General features: G+C 45.1%; 1 protein-coding gene across 1 annotated transcript in view; it reads left to right on the top strand.

Annotated features, from left to right (window-relative positions):
• The window catches only part of LOC130679369 (bMERB domain-containing protein 1-like), a 37552-nt gene extending 15508 nt beyond the window's left edge, over nt 1-22044 (top strand). The window contains exons 3-6 of the mRNA XM_057487972.1: nt 15008-15081; nt 18546-18660; nt 19157-19239; nt 21231-22044. Of these exons, the coding sequence (XP_057343955.1) occupies nt 15008-15081; nt 18546-18660; nt 19157-19239; nt 21231-21343 (385 nt within the window). The 3' untranslated portion in view covers nt 21344-22044. The remainder of the gene's footprint in view (nt 1-15007; nt 15082-18545; nt 18661-19156; nt 19240-21230) is intronic.
• Nucleotides 22045-23898: the final 1854 nt, after the last annotated feature.

The following is a 23898-nucleotide window of genomic DNA, read 5'->3' on the forward strand; positions in this document are numbered from 1 at the left end:
ACTCAGTCACATCCCTACTCCTCTCTCCAGAGGTGGGAAGTAGGGCTGAAAGTTCCCACCTTCTAATCATGACTTTGGGGGAGCAGCCCCCACCTGAAGCTATCTGGGGGCTCCACCACATCACCTCATTGGTATGAACCCAGGTGTTTGTGCCTGAGGGGATCATTATGAATAATAAAAGACACTTCTATCCCTCAGGAAATTTCACCAGGGGTTTTAGGAACTTTGTGCTCAGAAGCAAGGAGGGGAACCAAATGGATATACAGTATCCCCAACTTATCAGCATGGCATATGGTCCAAGACCCCAGGGGATGCCTAGACTGCAGATAGTATATAAACATAGTATAAAACATATATATATATATATCTCCACACTATGCTTTTCCTATACATACTTAGCTATGATAATGCTTAAATTATAAATTAGGCACAGTAAGAGATTAACAACAATAATAATGAAATAGAACAATTATAACAATATACTGTATAAATTTATGTGAATGTGGTCCCTCTGTCTCTCTCAAAATAACTCACTGTACTATCCTCACTGTAAGATAAATTCTAGCCGAAATAAGCAGGTGAAGAGAGGCAACAAAGGGCAAGGTAGTTTATTTGAATGCAATTCCTGGGTGAGGTTTCCCAGTCTACAGAAATGGAGGCTGGGGAAGTCACACCCAGCAGGGCAGGCAGCAAGTTTTTAAAGAAGGTAGGGGGAGGGAGAGCAAAGGTATACAGTGGCTTGAGGATTGGCTCACTTAGGGTATGTGGGGGGTCTCTCATTGGCCTTTAGCCAAGTATTAGAAAGTTACCACTACTCTTCTAGCTTGGGGGAGGGCTCTAGTTAGGAATGTTTATCTGATCAGTCTCTGGAATGTTGCCAGACTAGAATCTGTTGGTCTCTTCGCCTTGTTTGGTGGGACCTGAGCTTGTCCAGCAGGCTCACCCCTTCTCCTGGAGCCTCCAGCCTTACACTCACCCTTCTTGTGATGATGTGAGATGATAAAATGCCTACGTGATGAGACGGAGTGAGGTGAATGACGCAGGCATCGTGACCAAGTGTTAGGCCGCTACTGACCTGATCCGAAGCCAGAAAGAGGACCATCTGCTTCTGGACCAAGGGTGACTGCGGGTAACTGAAGCCGCGGAAAGCGGAACTGCGGTTAATGGGGGGACTGCTTATTTTATTACACCACACTTGTTTTCCTCAGAACCAGTTATGGCATGGGGTTTTTTTTGTGAAGAGCAGATGAGACAAGCTCTGTAGAAAAGTTATCAGAGTAGCCAACCTACAGTTACTGCTCGATAAATCGAACCGTGATGCTGCTGTTTCATGAGAAATCACCACATACGAAGGAGTAAAACAGTGTCCCCTGAAGGTGTTCCTAGGGAGCCACAGAGTCTTTTGTTATACTTTTGAAATAAAAATTAACTAAAAATTGGAAATAAGGGAGGGAGTTGGGGAAAGCACTTCCCTACCATGCATAGTGGGGCGTTGTTTAAAGGCCTGTCTGAGAATTATTTAATTATCTGGGAGGGTGTACACATATTTGACTTTGTTATTTACTATTTGATTGGAGCACCAACACTGAAATCTCACATCAGCTTGTAGATTTGATCTAGTAGGAAAATAACCCTGAAGTTTATGGTTTTGTTGTCCTAGAGGCTGATAACCAGCTTTATTCAAAGATTGTTGCTGAAACTTACCTATGAATCCAGGTCTTTAAATGCTCCGAGAATGAGCTTTACCATCTTACTTGTTCCCTGATTAATGAGTTAGATAAATTTTTAACAAGTGTTCACTCTGTATTTGTATGAGTCATGTTTACAAATTCTGAAACTATGCTCGAGTGTGATCGTCAGTGCACTAGGCCCCAGCGAGTCCCCTGTGCCCATAATATAGTTCAGCAAGCATTCACAGAGAGCATTCTGTGTGCAAGGCTGGTCACTGCAGGGAAGAGGAAAATGGGTAAGAGTGGTCCCCAGAATCAAGGATTTCATAATTACTTATGTAGAGATCGGAAGTATATAAATTAATTCTTTCACCGTGAGGAAGAGAGAAGCAGCCCCAGGCAGCCAGGAGCTGGCTGGGCACTGACAGCTAGGCTGACGTGTCCTCCTGTTGAACATAAACTTTGTTGCAAATGGCCAACATCAAATCGAGAGGGCCACCCTGAGACCAGGAAAGCAAGACAAAAATAAGACAAACTTCACAAGTGTTATCTGAAAGCAAATAAAGACGTGAACATTGTCCAAACCACAAAAATAACCAAACACCTCCACACGCTGGCTCATCTGAGTGACTGCTGCTTCCTCACCAATCCTTTGCTCTGGTTTTATCTTTAAATCCAGCTTTACCTTTGCTCTGCTCTTCTCACCGACAGGTAATAATTAAGAAAACTTATCAGAGAATTAATCACCACCACTCACTGACAACCCGGCTTCCTTTAAACCTTCCCCCAAAACACCGAACGCAAGTCCAAGTCTTAGAATAAGTCCTTTCTAGCACCATCTTACTGATCGCTTTCTGTTCAGAAATGAATGAAAGGGCAAGCTAGCCAGGTACCAATCCACAGATTGGTACAATTTAGCTACAGAAACTTTAAATGATGTAAGATGGAGAAAACTGTTAGGTAGAAATGTAGACATGAGCAGCCAGGGAAGGGGAAGATAGGATCCAGGGGAAAACCCTGTCCAAAGAGCCCAGGTAGGGGGTCCCACGTGAAGACAACAGAGGCTTGGCAGGGAGGTAACTTCTCTGCTTATCGGGACCAGGCCAAGCTGATCCCAAGCTGATCCCAGCTTAGGGGCAATCGAACAAAACAGACCCTCCCAAACCACACCTCATCGTGGGAAAGGACCTGCGCACTGAGGGATGGCTGCACAGGTGGACCCGTCAATCACATAGGCCCACCCTGTCAATCAAAGTGGCGCCTCCTAGCCAGAATGCAGTATATAGGCCACCTAATGGATGGAGGCCATTGTCTGCCTTGAATCTGGCCTGCTCCTCCTTTGGAGTGTACTCAAATAAAACTTCAGCTCTGCTTTGTTATTGTGTCTCTGCCTTTCGGGTCTTTGTTTTGGAGGGGACGTGAACCAAGGAGGGAAAACCTGATCCACAACAATCCTTCCATCTCTGTGTCACCTGCTCAGTGGTCATGGGCAGGATCTTCTGGTTGGCTGAACCTGGGGAGCAGGGGGTGCTCTGTTTTTTAACTTCTCTAATGAGGTCTGACACATTGAACAGTTCTCCCAAAGCTAGAGTTTGGATACTGAGCAACCAAAACTTGCAACTTTTGTCCATTACAGGAGCAATAAAAACAATAGATGGTCTCTAAACAGCTTTCTAAGTATGGTGAGTCCTGCTATCTGTAGGATTTTTCTGGGGGGGTGTTTCATGCTGAATTGGGGTCACAGCTAAATTTTTTGGAAAAAGAAGGGGGAGGCTTCTCCTTGCCTTATAGTGGTGGGCACCCAAATCAGACTACTTTAGATTTAGCACCCTGGTTCCACCATTTAACTAGCTGTGTGACTCTGTTTGAGCCTCACTGAGCTGCAAGGTTTTCATCTGTAAGAGATGGTCCCATAGCATTCACCTTGATGGTTCGCTGTAACCTTTAAAAGGATTAACTCAGATAATCTGTATAGAGGGCATAGTGCCAAGTAATGCTAAATTCTGAATAAATGGTAGCTGAAATCATTGTTAGCATCATCACCACCACTGATAATCTTTTCCCCACACAGCACTCAGCTTCTCTTCTAAAGAAACGTTGGATGCATGTTTAAGGACTGTCCAAGAGGAACTCCCCAAATTTGCCCACCTGCTGATTCCAACCAGTGATGCTGAATTTTCAGGAATCTTGCCAACCTGCCATTAAACTGTTGGTAGCTCGAAATCTGCCATGGTGGGAGTATTTACACCATGGAAATTGGCAAATGATACAAACCAGTAGTACAACCCCCCTTCCTGATTCCCAGCCAGTTGGTGAGCATTTGCCAGCAGCACTACTAATTATAACCCTACCCTGCCGGCTTTGGAGCCTCCAGCAGAGGATACTTGCTGTTTCTTTGTGGGTCAACCAAACCCTAGGATCCTGCTTTCCTATAAAGGAGGCCACTAAACGCCGGTGCTGAATAAACATGAGGTTGGTTTAAATGTTAGTGTCTTTATCATCAAAAGCAGATCCGCTTCTGATGGTGCAGTGAGTTGAAAGAGAATTGTGCGTGGTGGTTGTAGAGAATGCAGTGCTCTGAGCAGGACAGTTGGTGTTTGGGTAGGAGCAAGGCTGCAGGGCAGGAGAGTGGACAGAAACTGGCAGGGAGTGGGGGGCAGGGCCTTTCCTGGGTTTGGGGCTTGGAGATGGTTTCTAAGGGTTTTTTCCCCCTTCAGTCTTTAGATCTTCAGCTGAAAGGAATGACAGCTGTGGAATTCTTGTACAGGAGGGGCCCAGGGCCAGCCATCTAGTCAGAAGGAGGGATCAGGGGATTTATCTGAAAGCTGCATTGGCAGTGACAGGCCCACGGTTTTTACTGAGGTTGAGTGGCACAGATCAATAAAAATAGCATGGTTTCCTACCAGGGTTTTTACTTTTATTCACAAAAAATTGAGGGAAATGTTCTATTGCTCATCTCAAACACATGTTTAAAACATCAAGGTGATTTTGTGGGCTTATGGGAAGGGGCCCCCAAGAAAGCCCACATCTTGGAACTGTCACTGGTTGAAAGCATTTTGGAAGGCTCCTGACTGCAAGGATGGGGCAGAGCATGGAGGTACTGGGGCAGAAGGGGACAGCTGGGTGTCTGTGGGTGGCATTTCTAGTCAGTTTGTTACAGTGGCAGTTTTTAGGGCTCTGGAGTCAGACTGTCTTCTTTCAAATCTAGCCTTCATCCCTTGCCAGCTGTGTGATCTTGGGTGATTTACTTAACCTCTCTGAGCCTTCTATCAAGTTGAGAATGATAATACCTAGACTACAACTTGTGAGGATTAAACCAGATGGTGATGGGTCCAGTCCCTGACGAAGGTCAAGTCCTCAAATGAGTGTTAACTTCAGTTAGTACTGTATTAGCCTGAGAGAGGGATGGACGTGGGGGGCAGGAGGGAAGGGTTGGGAGAGGAGTGCCAGAGCTCAGCAGGTATCAGAGAATGGAAGGCCCTGGAGGGTCCAAATGCTGAGAGGACTCAGAATAGAAACGTATTGAAAACAGAATGCAAAGCAGGATCACTTGAAATGCGCATTTTTAATTGGATTTCCCTGGGGTGACTCACTGCCTTTGATAGATGCTGTTGCCCTCACCGGGTCTCTATCATGGGATTTGAAAATTTTCCACTGGCACTTGCAGACTTGAGGCCTTGTTTCAATAAAAATCCAGGCTGGTGTGTATTCCTCTGCGCCTGCCTGCCAGCTTGCCTTCCCTTCCTCATCACTCATTTACTGTGATGTGTCAGGCGTGGGTGATGCGCTTAGAACCACAGAGGGAAGAGGCAAAGCCCCTTAATGGGCACCGAATCTATTTAGGGGAGTGCGTAGATGGCTGTTAGGGTGATGAGCTGTGTTATGACAAGGGGGCTGTGGCAGGCAGGAAGGAAGAGGACCTGATTCAGCCTGGGAGCATCAGGAAGGTTCCAGAAGGAGAAGCTGGGCTGTCTTGAAGGCTGCATGGGAATTAGTCTGAGACAAAGATCTTCTGAGCAGGGAAAGACTTGAAGGGGGCAAAAGGCTTGAAGGATGCAGGTCAGGATTCACACAGGCGTGGAGATGGCCTGCTAGCGTGGAATGGGAGCTCTATGGCTAGAGATGCGACTGATGAGTAAGGGGCTACAGGGGCTTCTGCTGTAGCTCTAGTGACCCAAGGTTGGCCATGTTCACCTCCAAAGAATGAGGTGGCCCCCAGTAATTTAAAACAAAAAGCAAAAAACTTTAAATAGCATTCAGCTATCATACCAAGGGTCTCCTATGACCACATCCGTATCAGACAAATACATGCATATGGTAAAAATTAATTGATTAATTAATTAATTAAAGAAGCAAATAAAGGAAATAGAAATTCCTTCAAATAAAATCATTCTGACATTCTGTATGGAGTCTTCCTTTTTTCTATGCATCTGTACTTCACAAAATTGGATCCTGACATTCCTTAATAACCGTTTTTTAAGTATGGTCTATTCTCTTTTACAAATAACATCTCTTATGAGCATCGTTTTTAATGCCTGTGTAGAATGCCGTTCTGTATATGTCCCATAATTTATTTATGCCGGTCCTGTTACTATTGGACATTTCAGCTGCTTTCAGTTTTATTTGCTGTTGCAAACAAGGCTGTATTGCACATAATCACAGCTAAGTCTTTGTGTTACCCTTCACTATCTCCTGAGGATGACATCCTAGAAATGGAAGCACTAAATTAAAGGGTTTAAATGTTTGCAGGGCCCTTCACATATGTTTCCAAATTGTCTCCAATTTTCTATTCCCATCAGTCCATTGGCCAAGTATTTCTCCTTGGGGCTTTTCGATTCTGGCTTCTCAAAGCCCCGTATCGCTGGCGTGAAAATGAGTTGAAGGAGTTAACTTCATTTAAAACGGACTTGGGAAGCCCTGCAGGGGGCGCTCTCACGCACGTTCCGTCGCTGCGGCCCTTTAATTCAGCAGGAAGAAGGGAGATGGTTCTTATGTTGACAAGGGAGGACACTTTTCACGTAGGAATTTTATCTAATGCTTTTAAGAAAAAGGAGGAAGGTCCGTCCCTGCCCCAAGCAATAAGGCACCAACCCCTGCTTGCAGCCAATGAGAAACCTCTGCAACCTTGAACTCCTGTTCTTTTCCAATGAAGCTTTGTACAAAATTACACTCTTCACACCTCCTCCTAAAAACCTAATAAAAGTCTATGGTTAGACGTCGTTTGCTTGCCCCAAATTGTAATTCCTCGGCCTACCCCCAAATAAATTCAGTTTGCTAGTAAATAAACTTTTATTTTTATGGGTGACCCGGAGAAACTTGTCTGCAGAGCGCTCTCCAGTGGGAGTGGAGAGGGCTCAGGCTGGGAGACATGACCATTATTCTAAGTACTGCAGGCTGCAGAGGACTTCCCTCCTCCCCCAGCCCAAACTCAGCCCCCTGGGCTAAGGGCTGATTAGTATCGGCCTCCCTCTTCTTATAGGAGTGCCAGAGAAAACACAGGGCACATGGCTAGATCTGAAGTTCAGATAAACAGTGGATCCAAATATTGCATGGGGGATCCTTAGACTAAAAATTACTTGGTATTTATCTGAAATTCAAATATAACTGGGTGCCCTCAAGGGGTCTTCTTGAGAAAAAAAATTCTAAATGGCTGCTGAGTTTTCCTTGTGGAGTGTGAAAATTATATATGTAACCAATGTCCTGTTATTGGGCATTCGTGGTGTTTCTTTTTATCCCCTCTCTTCTTTTTCCTTCCCCCTCCTCCTCCATCTTACCCCCATTCCTAGGGTTTGGAGCTTAATCTTTGTCCAAATGTTTAATTCTTTGTGGGCCACTGGACCAAGGGCGTCAGGGCGAGAATTAGGGGAAACCCAGGGCCAGAACCTGTCTTCCCTTCATAGCTTGCTTCACCACTCACGGGGACAATTTATGTGTCTCAGTCTAGGCAGTAACGTGGCAAGAGTTTGGGGGATAAAAGTAGAAAATAAGAAATGAAATCAGAAAACTGAATACCTCCTTCAGCAAAGCAAAGGATGTAAGAAAGGACAAACGCTCTCACAGACACTGCCAGGTCGCCTTAGCAGGCGCCTGCAGGAATCTGTTGGCCCACCTTACAGGCGCTGGGAGCAGCCCAGTTCCCGGTGGTTCGTCTCTGATAACTTCCCATGGTTCTTTCTGAAGATCAGAACCCAACAACATTTTTCTACAAAGGGCCAACTGGTAAACATTTTAGACTTTGCGGGCCTTAACACCATCTCTGTTACCGTTAACTCTGCCGTTAGAGCGCAAAAGCAGTCATGGACAATACAAAAATGAGTGGGCATGGCTGTGTTCTAATAAAGCTATCGACAGACACTAAACTTTGGATTTCATTCAATTTTCATGTGTCCAGAAATATTCTTCCTCTTTTGATTTTTTTCCCCAACCATTTAAAAATGTAAAGACCATTCTTACCCATGAGTTGTACCAAAGCAGACAGTGGGGGAGATTGGGCCCATGGGCTGTCTGTCGACTGTGCTGAATATTCATGAGTAAACACATCTTCCAGGAAGTCTCTTGAACACATTACACAGAAAGGGCACAGTGAGGGTGCTCTTCCCTCTTGCTGTGCACATACTCATCACCACGTCTGCCACACTGTCCTTCAGTGCCGAGCCATGCTCTCACTCTAGAGCCTAAGATGGCTCCCATGTCAAGTCCTTCACAACCCACAATTTGTATGTCACCCATATGTCCCATTCAGGCCCACGCTTCCCTGTCACATACCCAGGGACACCACACCCCTTTCTAGCATCAACATTTGACTGAGCTGCCCCCTTTGCCTGAGTGCCTGGCACCCCTCTCCTGGACCGTCCGAGTTGTTCTGTCTTGTGACATCTCAAGCTGAGAAGCTTTCCCTCAAACTACTTTGAGCTCTGTCTTATCTGAACTCGATCCTCCACGTGGGGTGGGATTTTCATATTCCCAGTTGCGAGATCAGACTGCCTATCACTTGCTCTATGACCTTGAGCAAGTTCCTGACACCTTCTGAGGGATGATAATAATAATACTCAGCTCACAGAGTTGCTGCAAGAGTTCATTGAGATGATTTGTGGAAAATTCTTAGCCTAGAGCCAGGCACCAATACTTACAAACACATTAATAATGTCAGCTGCTACAATTATACTTCTGTATTGCTTGACATTTTTTACCAGGAGACTGTCTTTAGGGAAAAAATATATATTTCTTTTCTCTCTTTTTTTTTAAAGAAGACCAAAGGTACCCCTTTAGGTCTGAAACAAAACGAAACAATATTGTTAGTAATTTTTCAGGTAGACTTTTAATTGACATGTCACATACACACAGAAAGGACACAGACCCCGAGCGTTCAGCTTGATGAGCTTTTCAGTATTACTGATCTTTAAATTGAAAGAGACATTCTAGAAAACCCCTGGGGGAGAGAAGAGTAATCTGTGCTTGAGGGAGGTGACATTTTTTAGGGCGCAGAGCATCACATCCAGGAATGAGAGTATGGTTTTAACCAAGGGAGAAGCCAGGTAACATGCAGGCCATTAATGGTGCCACAGGGAGAGAACAGGCAGTGGGATCCTCAGTGATGTGTCACAAAGGCATCCCTTGTCCCACATAGATGTGTCACCTGAACTGGTGGCAGGAACCTCTCTGGTCCCTTGGTCCCCAGCATGATGCTGAGAGATGGCTGAGCTCAGGGGCTCACTGCAAATGGCTCAATATTTATTCTGCCCAGGGATAGCACTTGAGCTCATTAATCCAAGAACGCTAAACAAATGCACACACTCTCGGCACCATTAGACTTGAGGAACTTGAAGTAGCACGTGAAAAGTGAGGCTCATTCTTTGATGCAGGAATGTTGGCTAAGATTTTTCAGGAGTTTCTGCCAGCTGTCAGCTAGCTGTTCACCTCCTACCCAAGGTGGAAGGGGGAATAGAAGTAGCCTTTCCCAAGCATCTGCTGTGCATGTGCCAAGCACTGGGATCCCTACCCCACCTCAAGACAAAGGAATTACTCCTTCTCAAAAGTGAAGGCACTGAGACCTAAAACAGTCTCAGAGGGGGGACTTGCCGACATCGTACAGCCAGTAAAGAGAGGAGCTGAGATCTGCACCCACATCTGGCTGGACTAGCGTGTGGTTTCCTCTATGTGCTAGCAGAAAGGGCTCCAGGGATCATGGAAACCCCTCATTTTATACTTGAGGAAACAGGTCTGGGTTGAGGAATGATTTGCCCAAAGTCACTGTGGTGTAATAAATATATTATGGCACAGAGCTGCTAAACTCTTGTAATTTCCTGATAGGTGTGCTGGGAACTTTTTTGTCCTACTCTTTGGTCCTGGACCCTGGTTCTGGACACAAGAGCTTCTAATAACATGGCTTTCCAGCATGATAAGAGTTAGAAGCTTGCAACTTTCAGTGTTAGCCACCCCCACCCCAATTCTATGGGGAGGGGAGAGAAGCTGGAGGTTAGTTGATGAAGCCTCATAAAAAGCCCTAAAGTATGTTTGGGAAACGTCCAGATTGGTGGACGCATGGAGGTGCTGCAAGGTGACAGGTCTGGACAGGGCACAGAAGCTCCAGACCCCTTCCCCATACCTTGCCCCATGTAACTTTTCATCCGGCTGCTCATCTGTGTCTTTTATGATGAGCCAGCAAATGTTTTCCTGAGTTTTATGAGTAGTTCTAGCAAACTATTGAACTGAAGAGGAGATCATGGGAATCTCTGATTTATAGACAGTTGGCTAGAAGTACAGGTGGTCTGAACTTGCAATTGGTGTCTGAAGCATGGGACCGAGGCCTTAACCCATGATGTCTGTGCTAACTCCAGGCAGTAAGTATCAAAGTGAGTTAAACGGTAGTGATGCTGGGGTTCTTGTTCACAGAGTGGAAGACTGAACTTCGTGAACACTCAAAGTGGGATAGCAAGTGAGAGGTTTTTATTTAGAGATAAAGTAAGAGGAAAGAGCTCCTGGCTTAAGTCGGGAGGGGACAAGAGAGTCCGTGGTTGTGTACTGTCTAGGGGTTTTATAATGTGATAAAGGGCTGGGGGTGTGGACATGTTAAGTGGTCTTAAAATGTTCATCCTTGAGGAGACATTAAGCCTTTTTTCTTATCAGTCTTCCTGATAATTTTGCAAAATTAACTTAAGAAATTTATTGCAGATTTCTTTCCCGGAATAATAGCTTTTCAGTCTGGGAGCATATCAATCATCAATCAAGACTGCCTGCCCTGCCCTCAAGGTGGGCTGAGTTACTGTCTGTTTGCCAAGAATTTAAGGGCAATCTAAGATGGACTCTTTCTCGCTTTTGCTATGTTGTTTATGGCTGGGCTTGTTGGCCATTATTAATTGCCCAGGTTGCAAATCACCTGATCAGGTCTAAAGGAGGAAAAACAGCACAAAGGCCTGGGCCTTTTAGCATGCTAAAGTGAATCTTACACATGATTATAAATGATTAGCATAATAAAAACATGGGCTATGCTGAGATACTTTCCTTTATCTGGGGAATGTTAACAGATATCACTGAAGAAAGACTCTAGAGCTTAATGCTTAACCCGGAGTTTCGGCAGGGAGTTTCCTTGCATATTGTTACACTGCTCTGACTGTAATTATCTTGCCTTGCCTTTTCTGGAGGCCCTCACCCTAGTCTGTCTAAACCCATGGTCCCTGTCTCATTAGGACACCCAGTTGGTGTCCACCAAGAATTGGAGAATTGCTTGAAAAACCAACACATTTGGTGATGGCAGCATAGAGCACATAGAAAAACAGTTTTTCTTAGTCACAGAGGATTCAGATCCAGGCTCTACATCCCAGATCAGCGCTCCTCCTCCATGACTTACAGAAGGAACCAAGTAAATATTATTTTAACGAGTCAACCCTTTCCCCTGTCAATCTGCTTCTGCCTCCACACTGTGGTCTCTGCTGGGTTTCCATTAGGCTCCAGGACCATGTCATTTTCAAAGAAATTTGTAAAGCAGCAGCGCCATTGTTCTGACACAGCCTGATCACCTCTCCCCGCCCAAGCCGGTAAAATGACCAATTTTACCCATCGTCCCAGTGTGAAAGGCTGAGATGCAGAATGACGCGGGCTGTCTTTCCTCCCCTTCCTGCATTTAATCCAGTTCTTGGAGATGCCACCTCTCTCCAGAACCAGCTGGCAGCGGTTGTTTGCTTTCCAGGGTTCAGCACTACACATGCAGAGAACTGGATGAATGTCGCTTATTCGAAGTTCCAGCTGAGCTTCAAAAGTGCGCTTCGTGAACTATTTAAATGTTTTCCGAGCAATATTATTTGTGGCACTGGAGATTCATCACGACATAATGCTCGCCATGAGCAGGGTGTATATATGTTTGCTCCTGCTTTTATTAAAAATGCACATACCCATGCACATGTATCTACAAAGATGTCTTCAGTGGCAAGTAACAGGACATCTGATTCATAGTGCCTTGAATCTAGCTGGACCAATGGCTTCTATTTGCCTGGGACTGAGGGGTTTTCTAGGACATAAGACTTTCAGGGCTAAAACCGGACAGTCCCAGGACTCAAAATCATGCTGAGCACAGTTTTGAGATGGACAGAGGGTGACGGCCAAGGCCCCCCAGGGCAAGCCCACCACATCTGAATTACATGAAGAGGACTGGCATGAACTGTACCACAGCCCTCCAGGCAAGGTCATGTGTGCTTAATTTTCAGTTCCTTCTCCATACTTGTTTGTATTTTCCAAAATGTCTGCAGTGATCTGGGGTGTGTTCTACAATCCAATAAGCATGTTATTTTAACACTTTTATCAAGAGGCATGTAATTGATAAAGGTGTGTGTGTTTTTATTTATTTAAGGTTGAACACATTAGGTCCACTTGTCAGATCAACTGCTTGCCCAGTGGCATTTTCTCTTTCTTTTTCTCCCTGCTTCTTCCTTACAGCTAGTGATCATAGGAGATACCATTTGCTGAGCATCTTACTGTGTATGTCCCAGGCATGTGCTCATCACTGGAATGCGATAATCCTAGGAAGTAGTGCCATCATCATTCCCATTTTAAAGATGAGGAAAATGGGACTCAGAGAAGTTAAAACCCCAGCATGTGGCCCCTTTGAATTAGAGCAGTTCCATGCCAATATTCTTGTTTCTAACCACTCCCTGCCTCTCTTTTATTCCTTTCGCCATCTTTCCTTCTTTCACCTTTCAAAAATTATTGACATTAATCAATCAGGTACTTGGATCAGTTCGGTGGCTATAACCCAAGATTTCTCCGCTTCAGCATGATTGACATTGTGAACCAGATAATTCGCTAAGGAGGGGGGCTGCCCTGTGCATTTCAAGATGTTCAGCAGCATTCCTGGCCTCCACCTGGTCGATGCCAGTAGCACTCACCCCAACACCCAGTGGTGACAACCAACTATGGGGTTGCCAGAGGTACCTGGGGAACAAAACTGCCCTTGTTAAGAGCCACTGGTGTGGCCTCATTTCTGTGCTAGATGTGGAAAAGGATTCCAGAGCCTCTCCAGTTGAATGATTGCAGATAGGAACCCATGGGAACAGTTTGTGCCCTTCTGGCAAGGCCCCCAATCTCACTGGAGGCAGGTGCCACCTGCTAGGACATTCCAGGGCAGGGCTTGACAATTGCTTTGAGTTCCGCTGCTTGTCCTGGAGCTGGGATGCTGGCATTGGAGTGGGTAACATGGGTAGCTCTTGGCCAGCAAATGGCAGGCGGCCCCAAGCTGGTCTGTGGGTGGCACATCTGAACGGAGGCAGCAGACCAGGCTCTTGATGAGGACGCTGCAGAAGGAGGCAGAAAGGTCAGTGGACTCAGATCTAAGTCAGTTTCTAGTCCTGGTCCTCCTCCCACTTGCTGTGTGGACTCAGTAGGGTCCTTTGAAAATATGAATGCTTCCCTGTGTTACTTCCTGGGAAGTGACTGACTGCTCCATCCCCAGCCTGCATTCAGAGCTTCTTGACATTCTATTGTATTCGTGTTCACCTGTGTCCCCACCCCTAACCTAAATTTCAGCTCATGAGAGCAGAAAGTGATGGACATAAATGCTCAATAAACATGTGCAAAATGAAGGCACACACATGCCCTTGCACACACACACACCACACACACACACACACACACACACACACACACACACACACACACTGCCCCCATGGGGAAGCAATTTGAAACTATGTTTCAATGGCTACAGGCATGTCAAGCCCTGTGTACTCAGTGGTTCCACTTCTGAGAATTTATAGCCCCTCATCCCAAATAATCCCACATGAAGAAAAAGCCTTATTATGAATCCATATTCATCCTGCAGAGGCTAAAACAGTCTGAAAAACCCACTTAGGTAATCAAGGGCATAATTAAAACAGCCTTGATAAATTGACTTGGTGAAATTCCAGGCAGCAATTGCAAATATTGGTTACAGTAAGATGAGTTAATATTGAAGCACATACACATTAAACTATAGTACATAATGCAAAATTGTACATGCAGCCCAATTACTGAGATTATAGTGATGAACAGCCTTTCCCATGGTTAGTGGGAATATCATGCACAGCCCTTCCAGAGGGCAATTTGGAAGTTCCTATTAAAATGCAAGTGTTCATGTCACTTGACCCTGTGATTGCATTTCTAGGGATTTATTTCTAGGAATTTATCCCAGAAATGCATTAGGAAACAATCCAGATGTTTAACAATAGAGGAATAGTTAATCTGTGATCAACATATACAGTGTATATCATAATCATGGAATACTATGCAGCCATTCAAAATGAGATTCACAGGTACCAATGTGGAAAGATGTCCAAGTATATCATTAAGTTAAAAAAAATTGCAAAAATGTTTTTGTGTAACAATGATGTCATATATGCTAGTATAAGCATAAACATTTTTAAAATTCTGGCTGATTATATGCCAAACCATTCACAATGGTTTTCTCTAAAGGATGGAGGGGGATATTCTCTGTAATGTCTATTTCTGTAATGTCTAACATTTTTTAACATAGCTGATGTGAATTTCTGTAATGTCTAACATTTTTTAATATAGCTGATAAAACACAGACCCTGAAACATGAGCTCGCTCATATGAGCAAACAGAAGCTAGGATGTGAAGCCTGGAGGGACTCTATCAAGGACTGATTAATACTGATTGATCATTTCTACGTAGTGGGATAATGGGGAGTTTTGGTTTTTCTTCCTTCAAGGGAAAACTTCTATAAGGAGCATGTGTGACCTTCACCAAAGACAGCCAGTCCTACAAACTCTTGGTTTAAAGTGGGGTGGCACTCAGGGTATAGAATGTTCCATCAGTGTAACCTGCTGTTGTGCGGTGTCCTGTTTCCCCAGGATGGATGACATCCAGCTTTGCAATGACATCATGGACCTGAAGCAGGAGCTCCAGAACTTGGTGGCCATCCCAGGTAACCATTTGGGTCTCCACCTCAGTTAGGCAGCTGCTCAGAGCCTCCAGCTGGCCCGGATGTACTCCTTAGGTCTGGACGGCAGAGTCCATCTCTTCTAATGTGGCCTCATTCTTGCAATATGGCGCTCTCTGATCACGTAGTTCAAATACAACTCCAGTCAGGCAGACCCAGGTTCAAGTCCTTAATCCGGCCACCTCCTTGATCTCAGGCAAGTCACTTTATTTCCCTGGGCCTCAATTCCCCTCCTCTAAGCGTGGAGTAGTCATAGAAATAGTACTACTAGGTGTAAATCTCATTGTGATAAAGGGAACAACGCAAGCTATGTACTTAGCTTGATATCTGGTCCAAAGTGAGAGTCCAGTAAATATTACCAATTATCACTATTATTACCCTGTTTGGGAACATACAGAGTATGGTGCTTACAGAGTTTTGACTATGACTTTGGAGTCAAACCTAGATCCGTTGCTTACTAATGACATGACCTTGGGCTAGTTACTTCATTAAAACTCAATTTCTTCATCTGTCAGCTGGGACAGTAGTGGTATCTGCCTCACAAGGTGGTTGCAGGGTTGATGAGGGGAAAACATGTAAGTGCTTAGCACAGCTCCCCTCCTATAGGAAGTGCTTCATTGATTATTGGTATTCTTATTGTTATCATTAACCAAACCAATTTCTACCCACCCTTCAGGTGGTCGTTTATTGGTCCTTTCTCCTAAGCAAGCCTTCCCTGCCCATCCAGGCTGGGTTAGGTACCCTCTGGGGGGGCTCACTCTTATCAATTACTTACCAAATAATTTTGACTCATTTGGATTCCTCTGTAGACTCCATGCTCCCTGAGGGCAGGAATGAGGGCCTGGTAGGTGCTAAGGGAAGGTTTATTAATGAACACCCACAACTCCATCTCAAGAATATTGCCTTGGCCTTAGCAAAGAACAACACAGGCGAGACAAGCACCCCCGCTGGCCTTTACTTGAACATTTTTTGCCATTCTACCCTTTCAATAAGTACGTTCCAAGCAGCTGCGCTACTGCAAGGCCTGAGCTAGGTGCTGGGCATACAGTGATGAAGGGAACTGATTCCCTATTCTAAGGTGCTCACAGGTGGTAGAAGGAGATGGCCTGGCACACAGTGGGTTCTGGTAAGTGGTAGCTCTTACTGAGCTGCAAATACAACACAGTATGCTTTAGAACAGGGACACCAGAAACATTTGGGGCTGGGTCATTCTGTTGTGGGGGCTGTCCTATGCACTGGGATGTTCAGCAGCCTCTAGAGCACTGGTGGAAATGGGTGGGAGTAGGTCTGAGGTTGGCACAGTCACTGGGCTGCATGACTGACCAGGACTGGGATGACGGTGAGGAGAAAAACAAGGCACTCGGCGGAAACATAGAAAATTCAGTCATCAGGATAAACAATATTTCAGTGCAATATTCAAAATATCAAAATGGATGCAAAAAAAATCTGCAATGAACAAAATACCCAAAGTTTAAATAAAGACAAGATCAGTACTGATACTTAATGGGCAGAAGCAAGGGATGCTAAAGCTGCAGTGTGGGGACAGTCCTAGGGAAGGTGTCCTGCCCAAAATGCCATTGACTGTCCTGTTGAGAAACTGGGTTCCCACAGGTCATAGGGCCAGTTAGCAGCAAAGCCTGGGTCCTTAACACCAGTCACACTGATTCCCTGGAAACCACTTCACCTCAATCACCTTGGTGCAGAAAATCAGGTATTTCAATTTTCTTTCTTCTGTGTTCCTACTTGCCTCTCCCACCTTGTTGGGAGTCTTTTTGTGTAACCCCTGGGCCAGGTTTCTGGATGGATTTAGCTGAGTTTAGGGTAAAAAAATGATGCTTCCAGCAACACATCAATAAAAATATTAAGGAAAGACAACACTGAAGAAAATCAAGAGAATCTTGTTTCTCCAGCCAGGGTCAGAAAATAACCTACAGGCTCCCCGATGGTCAGTGTGATCAGAGAGGAGGTGTGGGACCTTCTCTGCCCCAAGGGCTTCTCAAGGACAAGCCCAGATGTCACATGCCACCTCCACTGCCACCACCCCCACCTCAGAGCCGGGATGCCGAGACCTGGCTGCAGAGGTTGTCGCACCCACTCCTTGGATATAAAAATAGTGCTGTCCTCCTAGTGTTGTGGGAAAGGATTAACCTAGTGGTTCTCAACCAGGGTTGGCTTTGTGCCCCAGGGGATATTGGGCAATGTCAAGGCATTTTTGGTTGTCACAGCTTGGGTGGGGGGCTACTCGTATCTAGTGGGTAGAAGCCAGGGATGCTGCTAAACCTCCCACAGTGCACAGGATGGCCGCCACCACAAAGAACCATCCAGTCTCAAATACCAATAGTGCCAAGGTTGAGAAACCTCAAATAAAGGAAAATGCAAAGCTCGTGGGAATACAAATATAACCATAACAATGGCCACCTATGAAACACTTACTGTTTACACACTTATGCTATGAGATTTGCTTTTCCTTTATTACTATTTCTTTCTTTTGTACATGTTTCTGTGAATATTTAATTTGGAGGGCATTATAATAAGAGCAGCTGACTATTCATGAGCCATTACTATGTGCCGGGCAATGAGCCTAGTATTTTACTTGGCTGAAAACTTGCAACAGCCTCATGTTATGTGCTGGGAGATCACGTGCTCAGAGAGGCTGATGAATGTGTCCAGAACCACACAGCTAGGGAGAGGAGAGGCTGGGGCATCAAAGCACGATTGTCCGATTCTACAGCGAGGACTGACAGTGTGACAGGGGGCCATCGGCCAGGAAGACCATCAGGAGGCCATAGCAGAGATGGCCTGGGCTATGGAGGTGTCCTGGAGGACATGAGAAACAAGTTGGAGGGTTACACTGGCAAGCACGTGGAGATTTTAGGAATCAGACGTGTGATGGGAGCAAGCAGGGGTAAAGCTGGAAAACTGGCAACTCTCATTGACAAGTAGGTGGGTGATATTGGCAAGCAAAGGAGTCAGCTCATCAAGCAAGTGGTGGTACATACACACAGGTGTGTATAGCCTGGAGGTGGGTGGGTGGTGCCTGTAGACAATATGCCCCACATTTGCTATCTTTATCAGTGGTCTGAGCAGAGGGGTCTGCCCAAAGTGGGTTTGTTTTGGCCCTCCTCATTTTCTCAATCCTTATGTCCAGCCCTGGCTCTCTTGTTTTCTCTTTGGTATTCTGACCCCCGGGCTGCATCATTACCATTTTGCTGAGCGCTGGCCACAGGCCAAGCTCTATGCTAAGCCATTTACTAATATCATGACCTTTAAGCCTCACCGTGTGTATTTTATGGAAGAAGGAACTGAGGCTCAAAGAGGTCAAGTTGCTTCTCCAAGTTCACCAAGCGAGTAAAATGGTAGAGCTAGGATTCCAACCCTGACCCCTCAGACTCAAGGGCTTTCAACAGTTCCACTCAACTGTTTCTTTGTTGATGTTTTCTTCTTCCCAGAAAAAGAAAAATCCAAGTCACAGAAGCAGAGAGAGGATGAGCTAATCCAGAAGATCCACAAACTGGTGCAGAAAAGAGACTTCCTGGTGGACGATGCAGAGGTGGAACGGTTAAGGTGAGTAGGCTGCGTGTCCCCACAATTTTGCCTCTGGTGACCCTAGGCAGAGCTCAGGTGACTTGTTTTCTGACATCTGCCATGTACCTTGTGGAAGCACAGGTGTCTAGGGTGACTTAAAGGTACAGGATCAGGTGTTTCCCAGCTCAGTGAACCAGCAGAGGCTGAGTCATGTAATGGCCTGCTTTCTGCCCTGGGGTCTCTCCCTAGCCCCAGGAAGACATTTACTGCATCATTGATATGTGTCTCTGCTTCAGAGTGGGATCATACAGCACAATGGACACACATAATGTGCAACAATATATGCACACCACCCATACCTAACACACAACGCACATGTGCTACTCACACATAGCATACAACAGCATACATGCACCATCCCCAAAGCCTGATCCGTGGTCCCAGGCACTTAGCTGCTTGCCTGATTTTGTAGGTTCCTTGATGCTTTCCTTGCTTACTGTACATTCCTCTTGTCTTTATACATCTGTCTTCACAGGGAGCAAGAAGAAGACAAGGAAATGGCCAATTTCCTGAGAGTCAAGTTAAAACCTCTAGATAAAGTAGCCAAATCTCCAGTCAGTGAGTGCATACATTATTCCTTCTCTTCCTTCAATTCAGAGCAAAAAGGGTTCCAGGTGAAATAAGGGTTGCATTAGAAAATGCTGCATATTTGACCCTCTATTAAGAGGGTCCTTCTATTAGGAGGGACTCTATTTGGAAGGTCTATTCACATATTAAAGTGATAACAGGGTCTGCTGTCAAGGAACTGTCTTTGTCGACCCAGTGAGGCTACTTTCAGTTATAAGAAATGGATGCCCAATTCAAACTGGCCGTAGCAATAAGGGGGATTTGTTGGATAAAGAGCAACAAGAACCAGAGCTTCAGGAACTGGACACTGTTAGAACACCCTTGCTTTCCCTTCATTTCTCATCTCTGCCCCTCTTTGTATGTTGGCTTCATTTTCTCCTATTGCACAGGCCTTCTTCATGGGGCCAGAGAACCATAAAGCTTTGCAGCAGCAGGACAACACCAGGTTCTCTCTCCTGATATCTAAATATGTAAATCTCAGGGAAAGATTCTGATTGGCCTTTTCTTGGATCATGTTCCCACCTAGTAGGCCCATCACTGTCATCAAGAGGCAGGGACACTATAATTGGCCAGGTCTGTGTCATAAGCCCACTCGTGTAGCAACAGGGACATGAGCTGTTATTAGAGAAGGGACAGGAAATCTTGCTAGAAAGGCAAAACCCCAAAGATGCCACTACCTACTACAGCTGCAAATTCAGTTTTCCCTGACTGTCCATGAATATTCCATGAAAACATTGTTGTAGAATGTGGGAGAATAAAAAAAGAAAAAGGCCACAATCCCTTCTGCTGGCCCTTAAATCACAAGGCACATAGTCTCTGCCTAAACCACACTGGACTTTCTCTTCCATGGAAGACAGATTAGAAAAACTCCACCTAACAGCATGGAGAAAGAGCAAGGAAACTTTGCTTCTGGGTTACAGATAGCAAAAAATTCTGACAAGAAATCCAAACATCAAGCCTGCACCATATTCAAGGGCCAAGTATGGTATCCAAATTTAAGCCACTCATCTACAGTCCCAAATTAAAAAATTAAAACTAATCTAGAACCAATAAACTCTCTGGGACCCCAGCAAAGCAAATGCAAAACTTCAGTGTTCCACATTATGCAGTCCACAGATAAATCAACCTCCATGAAGATGAGCTCTCAGTAAAAATTTAAAACCCATAAAGAACTGAACCACCACAAGCACAGTAAGTAGAGACAACAAAGAGAATTTCCTCCCAAGAACTAGAAATAACAGACTATCTAAAAGAGACAATAAGTATATTTAAAGTGAGGAAAGATAAGAGCAGGAATAAAATCCAAAATGAAATAGCAGGATGCCATGAAAAAAGGAAAGGTAGATTTGCAAACAATTAGACTTCTAAAAGAATGATTGTCACTGAAGTAAAAATGCAGTGGATTAAACACAGAGACACAGCTGAAGGAAGTATTAATAAATTAGAAGACAGAGCTGAGGAAATTATCCAGAAGGCAGCACAGAGATGAGAGATGGAAAATAAAAGAGAGAAGTTATGAAACACGGAGCACAAAATGAGAAGGGCCAACTTACTTCTAATAGGCATTCCAGAAGGAAAACAGAATTATAGGTGGTGGTATCTGAAAAGGTAATGTACGAGCATTTTCCAGGACAGAAAGACATGAACCCTCAGACTGAAGTGACTTGAACAAAATTTCCCATTTATCCATCCACCAAATACTTCTTGAATGCCAGGTCCTGTGCTAGGCTTGGCAAATACAATAGCAAACAGAAATGAATAGGATAAAGGCTAAAAGCTGTGTTTGGAAGCTGAGGACAGAAAGTCATTGACCCACAGTCACTAGAACCGTAAAAATGCATGCCAGCTCACCATGTGATCTGTGGAACTGAAGCAAGCCCTGGGATGGGACTGGGGCTGCAGATGATCAGGGCTCTCCTCACCTCACCTCTCCCTCTCTCCTTTTCTCCCCTTGCTCTCTCTATACTCCTACTTTGCTGCAGGTTCCCGAGCAGAGAAGAAAGCAGAGCCCCCACCTAGCAAGCCCATGGTGGCCAAGACTGGGCTGGCACTCATCAAGGATTGCTGCGGGGCCACCCAGTGCAATATCATGTAGCCCCCATGTGTGGTGCCCCTGGGGCCATGGGGAGCCCCCTCCCGCCCTCTTGTCTGCATAGCCCCCTTTTCACTGGGGCCCAAGAGCTCTCCAAGGCAGAAGGGGTTGAAGGCAAGCCCATGACTGCTGCCAGGGGCTATGGGTGCGGCAGGCGGGCCCAGCTGCCCTGTACAGAGTGTAGCAATAGGAAGTTCCTCACTGGCGCATGGCCCTCCCCAGAGCATGCCGAACCCAGGAGTCTGTTTCACTGTTTATCCAACTACCAGGAAAGGTCCTCCCTCAAAAAAGTATATCTCCACGTCTATCTATCTGTATCTAACCCACGGTGTGAATGAACTGGGAGAGGGGCATGATACCCAGGTGTGTATACTTGTGACTTTTCAATACTCTAGCACCATGTTGGACACACCCCCATCCACTCTCCTAGCTCTGCTGTTAGACCTGCCCCCGTGGGCACAGCCATATCCCCCATTTGTCCTCCTGCAGGGTCTGTGCCCTGGAGGGCCCCACACAGCCCATGTGTCTTGGAGACACAGAGGGCCCATCTGTAAAGATTGAACTTGTATGTGGTGTCATGCTCACATCTGCTTTCTCCCTTCCTGTGTCTGGGCACGGTTCACATCAGGGGTGATTCCATTCGCTCTCGGCTCTTCCTTCCCTTGCACCACGTGCATGAAGCAGAGTTGGGGCTGGTGCTGCGACCGGAGCATACCCCATGCTCGGAGGAGGTAGCACAGAGCCAGAGGCTCCAACACTGAGACAAGGCAGACGACAAGCGGGTGCACAGCAGATGCTGACCTAGGTGTGCTCCACCCACAGGGGGCTCTGGAGGGAGAGCCAACAAGCCGCCGCTCACCAGCCTATCACACAGACCTGGTTAACAGCAGTGGCTGGCGGGAGAGGCAGCCTGACCCAACCGTGTCCCCATTATTCGGTGGTGTATTTGAACCAGCCTAACAATCCCAAGTGTGTAACTTGATGTATATTTGCTACAGCCAGCTCAGCACAGCCCATGTGACCTCTCTGAACGTGTGTGTGTTGTGACCGTCCTAAGTAGTTAGCATAACTCGAGATTCACTGATGTGCAGTCACCCATCAGAGAAAATAAAAATGGAAACCATGTACACAACATTTTTAAAGTTTTCACTTTTTTCTGGATGATGGAAGTAATCCACTTACATAGTAAATCACTTAAAAAGTATAAAGAGTGTAAGGAAGGTTTTTTGTTTTTAACTACATAATTCCTCCAACTAGGGACCACCCTGACATTTTGGCATATTTCCCTTCAGTCTTTTTTTTTTTTAACACATTTCCTCCTCATGATTGGCATCAGATTGTACCATTTTATAACCAGTTTTTTTACCCACATACTATTATATCAATATCATCCTCGCACATCATTAAAAGTTCTTTGTAACATTAAACACTCTTTGTAAATATATACAATGGTTGCCTAGGAATCCATCTTCTGGATATATCTTAATTTATCTAATCATTTCCTCATTATTGGACATTTAGGCTGTTTCTAGTTTTTCAGGATTATAAATAACGTCATGATAAACATCCTGGGGGATAGAACTGTGATTAAATTTATGATTTTTCCTTATGACAAACTCCTAGAAGTAAAGTTCTTGGGCCATTATTGGGTTGCATTTTTCAAAACATTCTAAGTCAGAAGTTAATCTGAGTGCCTCTCAAGTCACAGCAGCTTTGGAGTTGACACAAATATCTCCGAGGACCCCAGAGTCTTGGGTTCGACAGCCCCTCCCACTCATCTCAGACTTGTTTCTGCTTCTGTCCAAGCTTTGACCGATGCTCTGCTTCCTGCCACCCCGAAACTGAAGAGGCTCCCTTAGGCCACTGCCAGCGCCACCACTATGGCCTCAGGGGCTGCTGTGTTCTCCTTCGCTGCCTAGACAAAGCATGACGCCAGACTATGAGCTTCCTGGAGCTGCCGTAACACAGTACTTCAACCGGGGTAGCTTTTTTTTTTTTTTTTTTTTAAATAATTATTTTTTATTGAAGGGTAGTTGACGCACAGTATTACATTACATTAGTTTCAAGTGTACAACACAGTGGTAAAACATTTATATACATAATTCTAGGTTCCAGCTATCACCCTACCAAGCTGTTACAATATCTTGACTATATTCCTTATGCTATACATTACATCCCGGTTACTTATTTATTTTACCATTGGAGGTCTGTCCTTTTTTTTTTTTTTGTGAGGGCATCTCTCATATTTATTGATCAAATGGTTGTTAACGACAATAAAATTCTGTATAGGGGAGTCAATGCTCAATGCACAATCATTATTCCACCCCAAGCCTAATTTTTGTCAGTCTCCAATCTTCTGAGGCATAACAAACAAGTTTTTACATGTAGAACAAATTCTTACATAATGAATAAGTTACATAGTGAACAGTACAAGGGCAGTCATCACAGAAACTTTCGGTTTTGCTCATGCATTATGAACTCTAAACAGTCAGTTCAAATATGAATACTCATTTGGTTTTTATACTTGATTTATATGTGGATACCACATTTCTCTCTTT

The sequence above is a fragment of the Manis pentadactyla genome, chromosome 10 (assembly GCF_030020395.1).
Source record: "Manis pentadactyla isolate mManPen7 chromosome 10, mManPen7.hap1, whole genome shotgun sequence".
NCBI classification, from domain to species: Eukaryota; Metazoa; Chordata; class Mammalia; order Pholidota; family Manidae; genus Manis; species Manis pentadactyla.